General features: G+C 60.2%; 5 protein-coding genes across 5 annotated transcripts; 1 reads left to right on the top strand and 4 right to left on the bottom strand.

Annotated features, from left to right (window-relative positions):
• Positions 1 to 123: 123 nt before the first annotated feature.
• Positions 124 to 2,197, top strand: BXZ73DRAFT_103806 (cytochrome P450; the record flags this gene model as incomplete). The annotated part of the gene is made up of 12 exons (XM_048015695.1): positions 124 to 259; positions 316 to 413; positions 463 to 554; positions 608 to 743; positions 802 to 862; positions 913 to 979; positions 1,041 to 1,235; positions 1,290 to 1,319; positions 1,378 to 1,548; positions 1,777 to 1,854; positions 1,920 to 1,981; positions 2,040 to 2,197. 12 exons carry the CDS (start codon positions 124 to 126, stop codon positions 2,195 to 2,197), a joined length of 1,284 nt encoding a protein of 427 aa, XP_047875417.1.
• A 781-nt stretch (positions 2,198 to 2,978) lies between these two features.
• Positions 2,979 to 5,849, bottom strand: BXZ73DRAFT_91425 (kinase-like protein; the record flags this gene model as incomplete). Its single annotated transcript, XM_048025968.1, has 6 exons — positions 2,979 to 3,445; positions 3,508 to 3,673; positions 3,730 to 3,848; positions 3,907 to 4,632; positions 4,681 to 5,069; positions 5,653 to 5,849. 6 exons carry the CDS (start codon positions 5,847 to 5,849, stop codon positions 2,979 to 2,981), a joined length of 2,064 nt encoding a protein of 687 aa, XP_047875416.1.
• A 1,733-nt stretch (positions 5,850 to 7,582) lies between these two features.
• On the bottom strand, positions 7,583 to 7,774 carry BXZ73DRAFT_26314 (uncharacterized protein; the record flags this gene model as incomplete). Its single annotated transcript, XM_048017732.1, has 1 exon — positions 7,583 to 7,774. A coding segment is annotated over one exon (192 nt), but the record flags the coding sequence as incomplete, so codon positions are not given.
• Positions 7,775 to 8,525: 751 nt separating this feature from the next.
• BXZ73DRAFT_103804 (cytochrome P450) lies at positions 8,526 to 10,778 on the bottom strand (the record flags this gene model as incomplete). The annotated part of the gene is made up of 13 exons (XM_048015694.1): positions 8,526 to 8,683; positions 8,742 to 8,803; positions 8,866 to 9,034; positions 9,079 to 9,119; positions 9,178 to 9,207; positions 9,262 to 9,456; positions 9,510 to 9,576; positions 9,627 to 9,874; positions 9,931 to 10,103; positions 10,162 to 10,297; positions 10,351 to 10,442; positions 10,492 to 10,589; positions 10,646 to 10,778. The coding sequence occupies 13 exons, from the start codon at positions 10,776 to 10,778 to the stop codon at positions 8,526 to 8,528; spliced, it is 1,602 nt and encodes a 533-aa protein (XP_047875414.1).
• Positions 10,779 to 12,059: 1,281 nt separating this feature from the next.
• Positions 12,060 to 14,409, bottom strand: BXZ73DRAFT_103803 (cytochrome P450; the record flags this gene model as incomplete). Its single annotated transcript, XM_048015693.1, has 13 exons — positions 12,060 to 12,211; positions 12,281 to 12,309; positions 12,374 to 12,406; positions 12,461 to 12,694; positions 12,759 to 12,788; positions 12,851 to 13,051; positions 13,118 to 13,184; positions 13,245 to 13,495; positions 13,550 to 13,722; positions 13,778 to 13,919; positions 13,967 to 14,058; positions 14,113 to 14,213; positions 14,268 to 14,409. 13 exons carry the CDS (start codon positions 14,407 to 14,409, stop codon positions 12,060 to 12,062), a joined length of 1,647 nt encoding a protein of 548 aa, XP_047875413.1.
• Positions 14,410 to 16,945: the final 2,536 nt, after the last annotated feature.

The raw sequence follows: 16,945 nt of genomic DNA, 5'->3' as shown, positions 1-16,945 counted from the left end.
TGGTTCTTCTAACTGTGTGTCTGGCTACTATTCACATTGTATCCACACAAGCTCCGGCGGAACCCGTGTGGATCCGTGTCTATATAGGTTTCGAAGTACCGATGACCAGCGTCGACACCAACCATGGACGACACCACCGCGCTCATCGTAACTGCCAGCTTCGCCGGAATCGTCGTCCTCGCCGTCCTCGCCAGGAGACTCCTTCTACGTTCCAACTTCCCCAATCTTCCCGGACCACCCGCGGGCTCCCTCCTTACTGGTACATTCTCGCTCATCAGACACAGACTCACTTACCAACATCTTTCTCGCTTTCAGGAAACGTACACCGCATGCGCAGTCGCCACAGCATCAAGTACAGAAAGCATGTCACCGACACCCACGGACCGTTGTTCAAACTCGCGGGTCCATACGGGGTGCGTCTTTGCGCTACGGCGAAGACTGCAGGCTGACGTAGCTAGATAGGCGGAATGGCTGTACATCTACGACCCCAAGGCTCTCTACAGCATCACTATCAAGGACCAAGATGTCTGGGGGAAGCACGGCGCGTTGTTAACGTATGACCGCTCTGTGGTCAGTCGGAAATTACCGATTGACGACTGTTTCTCAGGATGATTATGCTTGGCCCCGGCCTTCTGTCGACGGAGCACCACCAGCACCGCAAGCAGCGCAAGATGCTCACCCCCGTCTTCTCTGCGGCGTACTTGCGCAACATCACGAGCGTGTTCTACGAGACGACCCACAAGGTGAGGGGAGCCGCCTGCGCATCCGCTAATGTCACCTGATGGTCCTCGATCCACCCAGCTGCGCGACGACGAGGCGATGCAGCGGCTCGGCGAGGTCAAGGACGTCATGAGCATTTTGCGTGAGTTGGCTTGAAGAGGCGGCTTGGCTCTCTGGCTGACGTGTTGGCAGTGCGCGCGAACATGACTGCAAGCGAGAAGGATCGGCTCGCCGAGGAAGAGCTCATCGCTCAGGTGTCGTGCGTACCTCCGTCAGCTCAGCTGCTCTCGCGGGCCAGCGTCTCCTGACATGCTCGCCAGAACGTTCATTCTTGCGGGCATGGACACCACGTCCAACGCTACCTCCCGCGTCCTGCACATCCTCGCCTCCAAGACCGACGCGCAGACAAAGCTTCCGGACGAGATCCTGGAAGCGCAAGCCGGCACCGAGGTCTCCTACGACACCCTCATGGAGCTCCCCTTCTTGGACGCCGTTTGCAGAGAGACCCTCCGCGTGTGCGTTTATCCACTGCCACTACTGACATGCGTTTCTCTAACCATGTTTTCCAGATACGCCCCCGTTACTACCATCAGCCGCTAGTCCGTTCCACGCCTCTTCGTTCTTCTCACCGCTCATCGTTTGTTCCCTCGTGTCTAGCGCCGTCAAAGACACAGTCCTAGGGCTGTCTGCCCCGATTCGCGGCACGGACGGGACGCTGATATCCGAGGTGCCGGTCCCGAAGGGCACCGCCGTGCTCTGCGACCTCGGCGCGTGCAACACGAACGCGGCGCTCTGGGGCCCGGACGCGCGCGAGTGGAAGCCGGAGCTGTTAGAAGTCGGCGGCTCGGTCGGGGTCGGACGAGGAATAAGATGCAATCGATACGACGCGGTTGGTCCCTATGGGCACCGGGAGGCGAGTACAGACGGACGCGGGGGAGAACGAGGTGGTGGGGAAGGGCAAACGCGTGAGGCGAGTGCGGGACGAGGGGCGGCGGCTATCTACGGGATGACTAAGCGCTGGTACCGTACGACCGAGCTTGCTAAGTATGCGGGCAGATTCCAACAGGAGCGGTGGCTCGCGCCGCTCCCGCGCGAGGTCGAGGAGGCGCGCGTGCCTGGGGTGTACTCGAACTTGTGCGTCGTCGTCTCGTCGCGCGGACTTTCTGGCCGGTGCTGACGTGCTCTTTTTGTGGTGGTAGGATGACGGTCCACGGCGGCGGCCGGTCGTGCATCGGGTTCAAGTACGCGCAGCTCGAGCTCAGTACGTCCCCTCCTCTGAGGCCGAGAAAGACGTTGACCGTGGCCCATCGATCACGCAGAGGTCGTCCTGGCCGTGCTCCTCGCGAACTTCCGCTTCGAGCTGTCCGACAAGGACATTGTGTGGAACAGCGCCGGGGTGATGTACCCCACGGTCGGTCCCGTGAGCAAGAAGCCGGAGATGCCGCTGAAGGTGTCTGTGTTCCGGGAGCGTATTTAGACTCGGGGAACCGTAGGGCATCGTTCATGTACTGGTATGCCGGATTTTCCCTCGACCCTTGCGCTTGTGAACTGACGCGCTACTCATTTCCAGCATCGCTTCTTGAGCATGCGTTGGTGTGGAACTTCGTGCGCGCGGCCTACCCTACTGCGCTTCGGCGACAGGAATCCTGCTAGCGAGGGCCAAATATATGGTATTTGGTGACCGCATGACTATCACTGAGGCGGCACAGGTACAGTTCCGTAACGCTCAGCGCTCATCTTCAAGGTTTCATCTTCGCTCTCAGTCCGCTCGGCGGCTCACCTTCCCCTGGGCTCGGCGTCTTCCGACACGGGCGCTGCTTTCTCCTTAGTGGTCGGGATCGCGTACGTCACTTCCCGACCGTGGCGGGCGCGCGCATGGTCGAGCACGTGGAGGGAAGTTACGCCATAAGAAGAAACGGGACCTCGTGCGGCAAACGCTTCGCGCGTGTTCCGTGGGTGGGCGCACAGAAAGACACAATCACATACAGTACGGGCACCGGCACCGAGGCGCACAATCTACAGGCGGCCGGCATCTACTTACGACTAGAAGGACAACAGCAGCAGGACGGACGAACGATACACGACAGCAGCGAGGCAAGGCAAGCACGTGGAGCCCGCCGGACAGCGCGCACGGACACCCCAACCGCGCGCGCCCCCGACCGGTCCGAGGAAATCTCTCTTCGCTTTCACCGCCCCGCGCCCGCCAGCGACGGCGCGGCGCAGCAGAACCCAAGCAGCGGCAGCCCCCGCACCCCCCGTCAAGGCTTCCCCTTCGGCACCGCGCCCAGCGTCGGCACCTCGCTCTTGCTCCCCGAGTGCGCGTGCCCCGGCCGCCCGGCACCGGGCACCGGCGCCGCGATCGTCGGCACGCCCGCGGCGGCGGCGGCACCCTCATCGGGCGCGAGGACGACGTCGTCGACGGGCTTCATCGCGTCGAAGTCCGCGCGCGCGTCGGCGGCGGCGGTGGTCGCGGCGGCGGCGCGCGCCCGCGTGTCCTCGTCCTCAGCACGGCGGATAGTGTCGACCTCGCCCTGGACGACGATGCCGTCGAGCCAGGCGTGGTGGATGAGCTCCGAGGCCTTCGCGCGCTTGTCCGGGTTCAGGCGGAGCATCGGCGTCAGGAAGGAGGCGATCATGTCCGCCTCCTCCTTAGGGAGGAGGTACTTGTCGTGCAGGACGGCCTCGAGCGGCCAGAAGCGGAGCTTCTGGATGTGCCGCAGCTCGCCTGGGAAGCGGGGCGCGTGAGCAGGGACGCGCGTGGGAGAAGCGGAGGAGCAGGGGGCGGACCTCGTCGGTTGAAGAAGTCGGAGCTGTACTTGCCCGAGAACGCGAGGCTCTTCGGGAACTCGCCCATGAGCTCGATGATCTGCGCGATGTGATCGTCGTCTTTGCTGTACCGCGACCCCGACGCCGGGTCGAAGAGGTAGTCGCCGCCCGTGATGAGCTCGAAGATCTGCGCGGACGCGTGAGCCAGGCGTGCGTGCACCCGCGGAGGACTGCGAAGCTCACGATGCAAGCGATACTCCAGATGTCCGCGCTGGGGCCCCACTTGGCGCCGAGGATGACCTCTGGACAGCGGTACTGGCGCGTCTGGATGTCGTCGGTAAAGTGGTGTTCGACCCACGTCGCTGCAGCCCCGATCGCATCAGCTTCCGGTCGACCCTGCCGCCCTCCGGACCCACGCACCGTTGCCCAGATCCGCGATCTTGACGGTGATCTTCTCCTGGCCGTCGTACACCGCGCCCACACCGTCGATCGACATCGCGCTCGTCGACAGGGGCGTGTCCACAGAGCCCATCGGGTCGTCCCCCCCGCTCGCGGTGTACGGCGGCGGCTCGAGCGCTGCGCTCGTCGACGGACCGGCGACGGGGGGTGCCTGCTGCGACAGGAGCGATGGCCCGGCCTGCTTCGCCTTCGCGGGGTCTGGGCGCGTCTTCTCGCCGAACGGGGACGAGTTGAGGGTGACGTTGCCTATTCGCTCCGCCGCGTCCTCCGCCGCCATGTCCGCGTCGCCGTCCGGCGCGGGTCCCTGACGCCTGTCCGAGCGACCCTTGCCGTCGCGCCCGTCGTCGCCCTCGGCATCGGGGTCCTTCATCTTCGAGCTGCCGACGCTGCCCGGGCCGCTCGCGCCGCCGTTGGCGCCCGCGTCCTCGATTTTGCTCATCCCGAACGCCCAGCGGTCGAGGTGGGACGAGGAGCCGAAGGAGGAAGAGGGAGACGGGAGGGGCTGGGAGCCGGTTATGAAGACGGACTCGGAGCGGGGTGTCTGGTTGCCGCCCCGACCGCGTGAGGGGGGGACACCGACGAGGCGGGTGGGGGGTGGGGTTTGTGAGGCAGACTGGGCGGCGAGTTCGGCCTGGATGACGGACTCGACGTCGTCGATGCAGATGAGGACGTTCTCCGGCTTCAGATCTGGGGAACGGTCAGATGTTTAGCGTGAGCGGGGGCAAAAGGACTCGCCGGTATGGATGACACCACAACAGCGGTGCATATAGTCAAGGCCGAGGAGGATCTGCTTCGCGGTCTGCTTCACGATGTGCATAGGCACACCTTTGTTCTGGTGACGCTTGATGAGCCCGAGCAGGTTTTCGCCGAGGACCTCGAAGACCATGCAGACGTGGGTCCCGTTCGGGCCTTTGTGGCGGAAGTGGTCGAGGAAGGAGATGACATGGGAGCGACCGGAATGGGTGACGGAGGGGGATATTGGCGGGTTCGGGTTCTCTGGTGTTGGGGCGACAGGGGGTGTTGAAGAGGTGATTAGTCTTTGGAGGAGCTTGATCTCGTCGAGCGCGGTTTCGGTATACCTCGGGGCGGACTTGACGACTTTGAGAGCGACGTGTCGATTGAGCCTGAGGGAAGGGGATGAGCATGGCGTCGGGCAGCCCGTGACCGCGTGCGGCGTGTGGGTAGAGAAGGCAGGAAGGGTGGGATGACGAGAATCTGCGCATCAGCGAGCCGGCGTCGGGGCAAAGTGGCTCTACAAGAACCCGCCCATTCGTCCCAATATGGAATCTGGCTCGGATGAGCCGACGGCGATCTGGCCGCCTGAGGCGAGGCACCGTCGAGGCCCAACGGCGGAACGCAGAGGTGGTGCGCATACAGGTGCTCGGGGACACGAGATGCGTTCCCACCCGGTGAAAGGAGTGAGCGTGTGCGCTGTGTAGAGAGGCGCATTGGGGAGCAGAGATGAAAATGCGATCCAGACGACGCATGATGTAGGAACAGAGGACATACGCAAACGCGCGATCGCTCTTGGGAGGACCGCAGCGGTGGGAGAGGCGGAAAACGCACGCGGGAAGCCACGCCTCCGCCCCTCGCGCGATCCAGCCGCGTGCGGGGGGCGTGGCGGGGGACGAGGGGCGTGGCTTGGGCCGATGGGGACGGGGCGGGGGACGAGGCGGGGGAGGAGAGAGAGGAAGAGCGCGCACTCACTTTGAGTCCTTTGCGAGCCAGACGGTGGAGAAGTGGCCCCAGCCGAGCTTCCGGACGACTTGGTAGCGGCCGTCGGAGAAGGTGTCGCCGATGTGGACGGGGTGGTAGCCGCCTTTGACGTAGTCCTCCCAGTCCTCCTCGTCCTCGGTCATGACGGAATGAGAGTGAGAAGAGGCGTCGGAGCCCGCGTGCGACATGTTTGCAGACGTCTATCGCGCCCTTGAGCCTGGAGGCGTGATGGAGAGATAAGAATCCGCTCTGCTCGAGATAAGCCCTCTCTCCGGCCCGTGTCTTCGCTCGAGCGCGTGAATGGCGTGCGGCCTGTCCGGAACGGCGACGACGGCGAGTGGGGACCAAAGGCGGGGGCTGGCGCGGCGAGAGACAACGAGCGTGCAACCCACCGCGCCCTCAAGAGGGGTCCACCCCGGCCCCGTGCCAGCGCCCGCCCCCGCCGTCTCCCGGCGCGCGAGCGCCCGCGGAAAACCCGCCGGATGTTTGCTCTCGCCCGGACACCATCATCACCTGAGCCTCTCTCCGCCTCTGCTCTTCTCTTCCTCAGCTTTCCCTCTCTTCAGCCTCTCTGGTCACGCGATTGCCAGCTGACACCACCCACGAAGATTTCCTGCCCCGTGCTCGAGACATCTCCACCAACATACGCAGCCGCGTGGGACGGAGGGCGCACAGCGGACGAACGCGACCACAGCGCAGGCCAGCGTCCTTGTTAGCCCCGTCTTGGCCCGGTTATTTTTTGTGCTTTCCGCAGTGACAATTGACACTTGGCACCGTGGTTGTTCACGCTCGAGCGCGAGTTCTCAAGCTTCGTGTGAGTCTTCTACCTCTCAGTGCTTTGCGACTCTGTGCTCCACCCCAGGCACACGACAACCACCGTCATCAGCAGTGCGCTGCGCATCGTCCAAGTCGTTGTTCACGCCGTTATTAGGAGAGTGTGCGCACGGGAACCAAGATGTTCGGTCTTGGCTGTGTCCGTGCTGCATGTGCGTACCGCTTCCGACTGGACGCCTGAAAGTTAGAAGTTTTGACAATTGCCTCCGAATTCGGTCTGTGCTGCGGCAGAGCCGTGAGTGAGTCGGGCGCCCTGCTTCGAGTCTTCCTCCTCCCGCGCTTTAGACGGGGACATGTGCACAACATGAAACGCCCTGCAGCTGTGGGGCGCGGCACGGGGCACCGCAGGCGGCGAGAGAAGGATGCATGCAGCGCAGAACTGCTCATCCCCTTCCGTTCCGCTGCCAGGTGAACATCCCATACCACTCTCGCTGATCTCTGGTCCCTTTCGCGGTACCATGAGGTCCCTCACATCTTCCATTTCTGCCTCTTTTCTCCGCTTCCCCATCTCTGATACCTTGACAAACGGGCATGCGATATTCCCTCGACATGACACCCATATTGGGTCCATTCGAAGTTACTTTGTGCAAACCTAATCGAAATCCCTGAGTCGACCAGCTCGGGAACCGCTTGATCTTTAGAGTTCGAAATCGTGATCGTGCCAGTCTCGCTTACATAATCAATCAACCTCTAAAACTTATATTGAGCCTTGAACCCAAAGCCAAAGCCGTGTGCCGACTCCCCGAGGGAGAAGACAGCGGTCCTACCGAAGATCGCCACCGGAGATGATGGGGTAGTGGTCGAACGAAACCTGACTCGGCGCTCGCCCACAATTTCTAGATTGCGAGCTCTTGTTATACTAAGACGCCGGCGGCGAGGGATCTTATCTCGCAGGCCTATCCGCATCTTATCTACCGGCTGTACTAAGTTCTGCAGGCTCAGGAGCCATTTCAATCCGCTCCGCATCTCCTCGTGCACAGTCTGGGTGCACGGCAGCTCGGGGCACCAGTAGTGGCTTGCATGAACGAGACGGTCGTGCCTGTAAGCGGTGAGGGGTGGTTCAATGAGGGCAGTGAGCACTTTCCACATACTGAACGAGTTTCGTCGGAACGCCAGCTTCTCGGAGAAGGCGCTCGTACAGAATCCCTTGATCCCGGAGAGGGTCGTACTGCATGACTTGCACAAAAGCTGCGGGAAGGCCTGCCTTCGAAGGAGCGAGAAGGGGCGACATCCGCAAGTCCGATGGGGGCTTGGGGTCATAGAATGCTGATAAAAGTCTCGATCACAACCTCTAGAGCGACGGTAAAGCGATACATAGAGCCGCGCGGAAGAATGCTGTGGTCAGAATGGGCGTGCCGGTAAACTCATCAAGAGACTTAAGCTCTGTCTTGAAACTGATCGATTCGATCAGTGTCTCGAAGCCTAACGATCCGCGGAAAGACTCGCGCTTCCGGCAGGCAGTCGGAATGACACACCGCGGGCTCACGCAAGTACTGCCCTGTGCGGAGTCACTTCATTTGCCGTACCCGCACGAACGCTGGACAGGCTGGATGCAATGAGTGGCTCAATCATCGACAGGAGAAAGCTACGCCCGTGTCAGAAGTCCCCAAGCCCTGGGGAAGGTTGGCCTACCGAGCGGACTGATAGCGAAGATGAAACTTTGAAGATGGGCGTTACGGAACCGTGCCCGTGCCCGCCGCGAACAATGCCGTCTCAGCGATAGTCACGCGGTCACTAAATATAATCCATTTAGCGCTCGCTCGTTAGCAGGATCTTTGTCGCCGAAGAGTAGGCTGCGCGCGCGAAGTTCCAAACAAATGCGAGTTCGAATGGGATTAGAGAATCTATGGGCGATGAGACTTGGTGAGGGGCGAAGATCTCGAGGGAAGGCACATGAGGACTCGGTCATCTGGAGGTGCGATAGTTTGAGCCCGCTGGGATCGGTAGTGAATTGATCAGTTCACAAACGCAAGGGTCAAAGTAAAATATGACATAGCAGCACGTGAACGATGCCCTACAGTTCCCCGAGTCTACATACGCTCCCGGAACACAGACACCTTCAGCGGCATCTCAGGCTTCTTGCTCACGGGACCGACCGTGGGGTACATCACCCCGGCGCTGTTCCACACAATGTCTTTGTCGGACAGCTCGAAGCGGAAGTTCGCGAGGAGCACGGCCAGGACGACCTCTGCGTGATCGACGGGCCAAGGTCAGCGTCTCTCTGGGCCTCAGAGGGGGGGACGTACTGAGCTCGAGCTGCGCGTACTTGAACCCGATGCACGACCGGCCGCCGCCGTGGAAAGTCATCCTACCACAAAAGGAACACGTCAGTACCGTCCCGAAAGTCCGCGGGACGAGACGACGACGCACAAGTTCGAGTACACCCCGGGCACGCGCACCTCCTCGACCTCGCGCGGGAGCGGCGCGAGCCACCGCTCCGGCTTCCACTCGCGCGCGTCCGGGCCCCACAGCGCCGTGTTCGTGTTGCACGCGCCGTGTTCGTGTTGCACGCGCCGAGGTCGCAGAGCACGGCGGTGCCCTTCGGGACCAGCACCTCGGATATCAGCGTCCCGTCCGTGCCACGGATCGGGGCAGACAGCCCTAGGACTGTGTCTTTGACGGCGCTAGACACGAGGAAAAAAACGATGAGCGGTGAGAAGAACGAAGAGGCGTGTAACGGACTAGCGGCTGATGGTGGTAACGGGGGCGTATCTGGAATACATGGTTAGAGAAGCGCATGGCAGTGGTGGCAGTGGATAAACGCACACGCGGAGGGTCTCTCTGCAAACGGCGTCCAAGAAGGGGAGTTCCATGAGGGTGTCGTAGGAGACCTCGGTGCCGGCTTGCGCTTCCAGGATCTCGTTCCGAAGCTTTGTCTGCGCGTCTTTCTTGGAGGCGAGGATGTGCAGGACGCGGGAGGTAGCGATGGACGTGGTGTCCATGCCCGCAAGAACGAACGTTCTGACGAGCATGTCAGGAGAAGCTGGCCCGCGAGAGCTGACGGAGGTACGCACGACACCTGAGCGATGAGCTCTTCCTCGGTGAGCCGATCCTTCTCGCCCGCAGCCATGTTCGCGCGCACTGCCAACACGTCAGCCAGAGAGCCAAGCCGCCTCTTCGAGCCCACTCACACAAGATGCTCATGACGTCCTTGCCCTCGCCGAGCCGCTGCATCGCCTCGTCGTCGCGCATGAGCGAGGCGCGCTTCTCCTCGACGATCTCGATCGATCGCGCGTGCATAGTGTCCACGATAGCCTTCATCCGCTGCACGCTCTCGAACGGCGCCGCGTCAACGACCATGCGTCGGAACCAGCTCGGCCCGCACCGCCGGAGCGGGCCGAGCATGATGTGGAAGAGGTGCAGTGGTCCCAGTGCGGCGCTATGTTCAGACGCGTCAGTGTGAAGGCACACGCACGCGGAAGGAGGCGCACGCACAAGAACGACTTGACGGCGGCCGCGAACGCGTCGGGGACTTCCTTTGTGAGCGGGTCGAAGGAGTGGCCGAGCGCACCTTGCCCGAGCAGCTCGAGAGCGGCGCGTCCGGTCCACTTGAGCACGTCGATTTCGTCCGCGTCGCTGTTGATGTCGGCAAGCACGGCGTCGCGCAGCTGGGTGGATCGAGGACCATCAGGTGACATTAGCGGATGCGCAGGCGGCTCCCCTCACCTTGTAGGTCGTCTCGTAGAACACGCTCGTGATGTTGCGCAAGTACGCGGCGGAGAAGACGGGGGTGAGCATCTTGCGCTGCTTGCGGTGCTGGTGATGCTCCGTCGCGAGCAGGCCGGGGCCAAGCATAATCATCCTGAGAAACAGTCATCGATCAGTAATTTTCGACTGACCACAGAGCAGTCATACGTTAACAACGCGCCGTGCTTCCCCCAGACATCTTGGTCCTTGATAGCGATGCTGTAGAGAGCCTTGGGGTCGTAGATGTACAGCCATTCCGCCTACATAACTGCGTCAGCCTGCAGTCTTCGCCGTGGCGCAAAGACGCACCCCGTACGGACCCGCGAGTTTGAACAACGGTCCGTGGGTGTCGGTTACATGCCTTCTGTACTCGATGCTGTGGCGACTGCGCATGCGGTGCACGTTTCCTGAGAGTGAGAAAGATGTTGGTAAGTGAGTCTATGTCGGATGAGCAAGAATGTACCGGTAAGGAGGGAGCCCGCGGGTGGTGCGGGAAGATTGGGGAAGTTGGAACGTAGAAGAAGTCTCCTGGAGAGGACGGCGAGGACGACGATGCCAGCGAAGCCAGTCACGATGAGCGCGATGGTGTCGTCCATGGTTGGTGTCGACGCTGGTCGTCAGTACTTCGAAACCTATATAGACATGGATCCACACGGGTTCCGGCGGAGCTCGCGTGGATACGATGTGAATAGTAGCCGGACACACAGTTAGAAGAACCAGCGTGAGAGCTGAGTTCGTCCGTGAGTCGCCATTCATCGGATGCGAATCGCCGCTCTCGGCCGACGAGCAGCGCTACGGCAACTTGTGAGGAAGACGTTCGAGCCCAGCGTCCGATGTCTGCGCTTGATCTCGAGGTATCGGAGAACCATCCGTCCTTGTTCCGAATGGTGAGAGAGTGCTGCAGCATCTGCGCAGTTGCTTACACATTCAAGAACCACCTTGCGGCCTTCGAATGCAACTCGGGCAGGACATTGTCGTGACTCTTCGCGGAGAAGGTCACGCCGACAAGGTTCCAGACGAGTGCCACGTTGGTGTATTTGAAGTAGAACACAAACGCAAGCGCAAAGAGCACCACCTGTACGGATTTAGAAGTCTCGACAAGAAATAGCATTGATGGTACGCACTTAATCAAGTTCAGAGAACTTGAACTCACCGTTGTGACCCCAAAAAGTTAAGTCGTGGGCTTATCTCGTGTCATCAGTAGTGATTCGGAGGCCCCGGGATTCAAAATCGTACCTGAAGATAGATATGGAGCTGGAGCGGTGCAATGGAGATGTGAGAGTGAATGATGCCGTGATGTAACTCCATTTCGCCCAACATACTCTTGACGACATGGACGCAAGAGCTCAAGCGGGTCTTATGGGCGTCTACCGCCGCTGGCGTTCGAGATCTTGATCCGGACCCATTTAGCGCTCGTAGATCTCTTTGACGGTGACTTGAGGTTAGACGTACGGGTAAGCCAGCAAACGACAGGATGAATGTGAGCACCATTTTGAGCTTCATCTGGAGACCTGCGAAACTACTCCGGAAGAACCCCCGAGAAGCATCATGATAATTTACAGCATGGTGATGAAGTTGGATTCACTAGACTTGGGATTAATCATGAGACGGTACGGAAGTGGCGACGACGCACGGGTCACAAAAAGGGAAACTGCGTGGCCCGCGAAGGTGAGGATATTCTAGCGCGACAGACGGTGAACGGGATAATGTGGAGGCGCGTGGTAGGAACTTCGGAGACAGTCCGACAAGAATGGGAGAGGCTACTACGCATCTACACCTGAGCCATGAACGCACGATCGACACATGAGTACACCCGCGAAGACTTGATTGCACCTCCGCAATACGTTTGCACACGTTCCGCCTGTTTCGGTGCGCATTCAATCCGCGAGCGACACCTTCAGGAACATCTTCGGCGCGCGAGTGGGGTCGTCGGCGCGCGCCGGGAACGCGATGCCCGCGAACTGCCAGGCGGTGGGGATGCTCGAGGTCTCGAACTTGAAGTTGGAGACCAGAGCGGTCAGAACGACCTCTGTCGTAAAAAGGCCGACGCGATGCGTCAGAGAACCGGATCGGTGACAAAGGGACGGACGCGACGCACTCATCTCGAGTTGAGAGAATTTGAAGCCGCTGCAGAGGGGGCCGTCGAGATCCGATCAGCGTGCGGGATGTGAAATAGAGACGCAGTACGCACATGCAAGAATGGCTGCCGCTGATGAACGTCATCCTGACGATCTCGAATGTCAGCTTGCGTCCATTCACGACGCAGAGGAGTTCTCACAGGTTGGAGTATATGCCGGGGATGTGCGCATCATCGACCGTCTTCGGAAGCCCGTTCAGCCAGCGCTCCGGCTTCCACTCCTTCGCGTCCTCGCCCCAGATGACGGGATTCATGTTGCACGCGCGGAGGTTGCAAATCACGGTAGCTCCCTTCGGCACGACGATCTCGCTGATCATGTTTCCGCTCTTACCGCGAACGGGATTCTGGAGAGGGAGGATGACGTCTTCTCCGGCCCTACGAGAAGCCGTGCATGCGAATCGTGAGCAACGTGATAGAGAACCAGGGCACACGGACTCACCCGCGAGTCGTATGGTTGGCAGGAGCGTATCTGTCCAAGGGTAAATATCTTAGTACGACAAAGCGTGCAGCAAAGACCACGATGATACGCACAATCGAAGCGTCTCGCGGCAGATGGCGTCGAGGTATGGAAGATTCATCACCTGGTCGTACGGCATGTCGACGCCGTACGTCTCCTGAGCCTCACGGACTTCGGCGCGCAATTTCGCCTGGACGTCCTTGTGCTCGCAGAGCAACCAGAGCACGCGTGACATGGAGTTCGAGGTCGTGTCCACTCCCGCAACGATGAAGCCCCTGAAGGCAAGGAAGTCTGAAATCAGCATCGACCGCCGCTGCAATTGAAGCGAGAGGGAAGGTTACGTCATCTGTCCCAGGAGAACATCGTCCGGGAGCTTGTCTTCCTCCCGAGCCATCATATTTGCCCTCACTGTGCGCATCACCATCATCAGCGAACCGCGACGCAAGTGGGCGTTGAGAGAACACTCACGCAGGACGCTCATTACATCCTTTCCCTCTCCAACGGCAGTCGCGAGCTCCTCGTCTCCGCCCATCAGCGCAGCCTTCTTCGACTCGATGAGCGTCCGGCAGCCTTGATCTACAACATCCACGATCTTCACGACGCGCCTGATCTGTGCACTGGGAACGAGGTCGAGAAGGCGGCGGCGGAACCACGCGGGGCCGAGGCGGGTCACGATGGGGAGCAGGACCCGCAGGTGGGAAACTTGCGGTAAGACGGCGCTATGAGCCAAAGCCACGTCAAAAAATGATTACAGACTCGGCGGGAAGACGTACGTGAAGAGCTTTACACAGGATGTGAACTCGTCCTGTGTTTCCGCGATCAAGGGGTCGAAGGAGTGGCCCAAAGCGCCCTGTCCGACGAGCTCGAGGGCGGTGCGACCCATCCACTCGAGGACGTCCATCTCCTTCTCACCGTCCTCGACACGGGACTTGATGGCCAGAACGAGCTGCACGAAGCGGGATTCTCAGCACGCAGATAGTGAACGGTCTACGGAGGTGTACCTTGCTAGTGATGTTATGGAAGATCGGCGTGAGGGCGCGCATGTGGGCCCCCGAGAAGACCGGGTTGAGCATCTTGCGCTGCTTGCGATGCTCATCTCCGTCGGTCGTGAGCAGGCCTTTGCCGAAAAGGAGCGTGGCAAACCTGATGCGTGATTAGAGGGGCTTTGATGGGTCAGGCATACATCTTACTGGTTTGAGAGATTGTTCTTGGGGAACTTGTCTTGGTCCTTCACGAAGATGTGATGAAGGGCTTTCGGGTCGTAGATATGCAACCAGGTGTCCTGCGTGACATCATCAGTGCTACCCCTACTAGGCAAGCTCGAGAAATAGCTTACACCGAAGAAGCCACGCAGCTTGGACGCGGTGCCGTATGTGCTAGTTAAATCATCGAAAAACTGCCAACCCTCACTGCGGTTGAGGAGATCCAGGATATGACCTGCGGTGACTGATCAGGCGCAATAGGCCTCCGAGCATATGAGCTACCACTCACCAGCCCACAAGGAACCGGCGGGGGGTCCTGAGAGGTCTTTGAAAGGAGCAGGAAGGATGTAGTTGCGGGTGAGTTGCCAGACGAGGTGTGCGAGCAGGGCGGAAGTGACGAGGTAAAGAAGGGAGATGGGTTGGTCGAGCATCGTGGAAGAACCGTCAAGAAAGGGCGAGAGATGGAGTCCGGCTCGGCACATACCTCACTGCGTATATATGCAGACCTACCTCCCCACGAGAAGCTTGAGCTGTGCCGCCGGCCCGTGGATGTAGTGAGCACTCGATTGTCATGATCATCTTGAGCGTTGGGAAGGCACGAGGAGGGCAATACCTCCGGACGCAGAACGTGCAGTTCGAAGGTACTCACTGCAGCTTAGTAAGCCATTTTACGTATGTCCTTGAGGGGAAATAGCGTACCAGCGTTGCAACGTGATCTCCGAACCCTTAGGGTGTTCCGTGTTTTTGAGGCAGGGATGAATCCACGCCAGTCGTAGAGACAAAAGACCAACGAAAGACGACGCTTGCTGTGGGGAAGCAGTGGAGGCTCGAAGTATGGAGGACCGCCGGAGCCTCAGTCTGAGCGTGCGCAGGACACGCGGCTGATCTGGAACGGTTGAAAGGGCGCCGACGTGCTTGGGGTGACAGAAACGACATAACGCACCGCGGCGATTACGAGTCCATGAGCCTTGCCGAAGGGACGCGTACCGCACCGCCTTCCGGGAGCCCCCGCCCAGTGTCGGGAAGGGCTTAGCGAGCGCTTAGCTTCGGCCACTCGCCGCCCTGTAAGCGCCTACAGGCATCATCGCCATCAATAATGTCCGGATTCGGCTCAGACACAGTGTGCATGATCCATCTGGGTGAAATGTCGGGCGTTCTGCGGTATCGTCCCCAGCGATGAAGAGGTCCGTGGTAGAAAGAAACTTCACCCCGGGGTATCTACATCTAGACCTTACTATCTAATACTTCTGAAGAATGATCATGACTTAACGCATGAACCAGAAGGTCGTGCCTTGAGGCCCTTCGCGGGTCCTCATACCACCGCTTTTTCAGGGAATCCAGGCGGGCGAATTCAGTAACTTCGGTTGGTCAGGCATCCGGCACAGCAATACAGAACAGATCAGCGCACTCATCAACGGAAATACGGATGCGCAGCATGTTTCACTTCACTCGACGGTCTGCTCTGCTATTTGCCACGCCCTCGGCCTCTCAAAAGGAACGCGCTCCTCTCGCCTCCCATCACCGCCCGCGTGCCCGCCCGAATACACGACCATCGAAACGCCGAATCCCAGCACATCAACGTCGCCCGTCCTATGAGCAGGCCCGTCCACTACGCGCGGCGGCAGCAAGCGCGAGCAGCGCGCGCTATGGCGGGTGCGCGCGCGTCCCACACGGCGCGCACAAGGCATGCAGCTCAGCGCCACCAGGAGGAAGTCCTCGGCGAGCGCGGCAGCGAGCTAGAGCGCGTTCCGGTAGCCGATGAGCGCTGCGGGGCGCGCGTGAGTCGAGTGTAGAGCGGGGAAGAGTAGGGAAGGGATGTCGACGAAGGTCACGTATGAGCTCCCCGCGGCGACGATTGCGACTGGGATGGGTGCGATGTGATAGTGTACGGCGGGGTCAGCAGGTCACGTTGGCCGTCTTCTGCCAAGTCCTGGGAGGTGCGGTCGAGCCTAGCGCGGTGACCCCCCGCGTAGGAGGCGCGCGAATACACGGTCATGACTCATGGAGCTCGTACAGAAGGTGTATATCGTCGGCGTGCATGCGCTCGGCGCAGTTAGGCAGAGTAGCACGAACAAGAACTTCCAGAAGCGACCCATTGGTTGAGCGGGTCCATGTAATCGGGTGTGGGCCCTGCCGTGGGTGCCATTTCAGGGGAATGCGGGATGTCGCAGAAGAAGATAACGCACCTGTGGTTCACTGTAAACACATACGTGACCCAAAATTATACCACAAACGGCTGAAAGGGAGGATGTGCGTGTAGAGGTGTGGACGGATGATCAGAAATACGCTGGATGTGATCATATTTATCGGACCCACCTTGTCGGGATCTCGCCGATCACACGAAACCCGCACCCTAACTTCAGCAGAGCCAGACCACAGCATACTGAGGAGGTTAGTTATCGTCTTCAGGTGGCATGCTGAGAGGTGCAGAACTTGAGGAGGAGATAAGAGGCGACTCGTTTTGGGCGCGCGCGTCCTTCGGCCGATGATGCCCTTCACTCGTTCAAGCACCATCATCACCATGTGCCCCCGCAGTGCACAACCCCTCCACGCCCTGCGCACTGGTGCAAGCAGCCGACGGTGCGTCGTAACCTGGCCCCGCCTTTCGAGCATGTTTTAGTGCTGCACAATGATGAGGGCGGGACACGACGATACGCACCATCTCGCCGGACTTTACACCCTTCCTAATGACTCCATAATGAACTTCTTCTCCTACGTACTGCTCGAGCTCTGTGCTCGTGCGCTTGCGGTCGAGCGTGCGCCGCGCCTTGGCGAGCGCGCGCTGGTGCTGGTCCGCGAGGGTCACCGTCTGGCCGAAGAGAGGTTCCTGCGCAGAGAGGCGAGCATAGGCAGTCACTAGTCATGGTGCAAAGATCGTAGTAGAGGCAGAGCGTGGGGAGCGGAAGGAAGACATGAGAGTGAATGAGGCCATGGGGACATGACTCCATCTCGCCCACCGTACTCTTG

Source organism: Epithele typhae (assembly GCF_022376455.1).
Source record: "Epithele typhae strain CBS 203.58 chromosome Unknown BXZ73scaffold_44, whole genome shotgun sequence".
Taxonomy (NCBI): domain Eukaryota; kingdom Fungi; phylum Basidiomycota; class Agaricomycetes; order Polyporales; family Epitheliaceae; genus Epithele; species Epithele typhae.
This window is presented reverse-complemented; position numbering and strand designations above follow the sequence as displayed.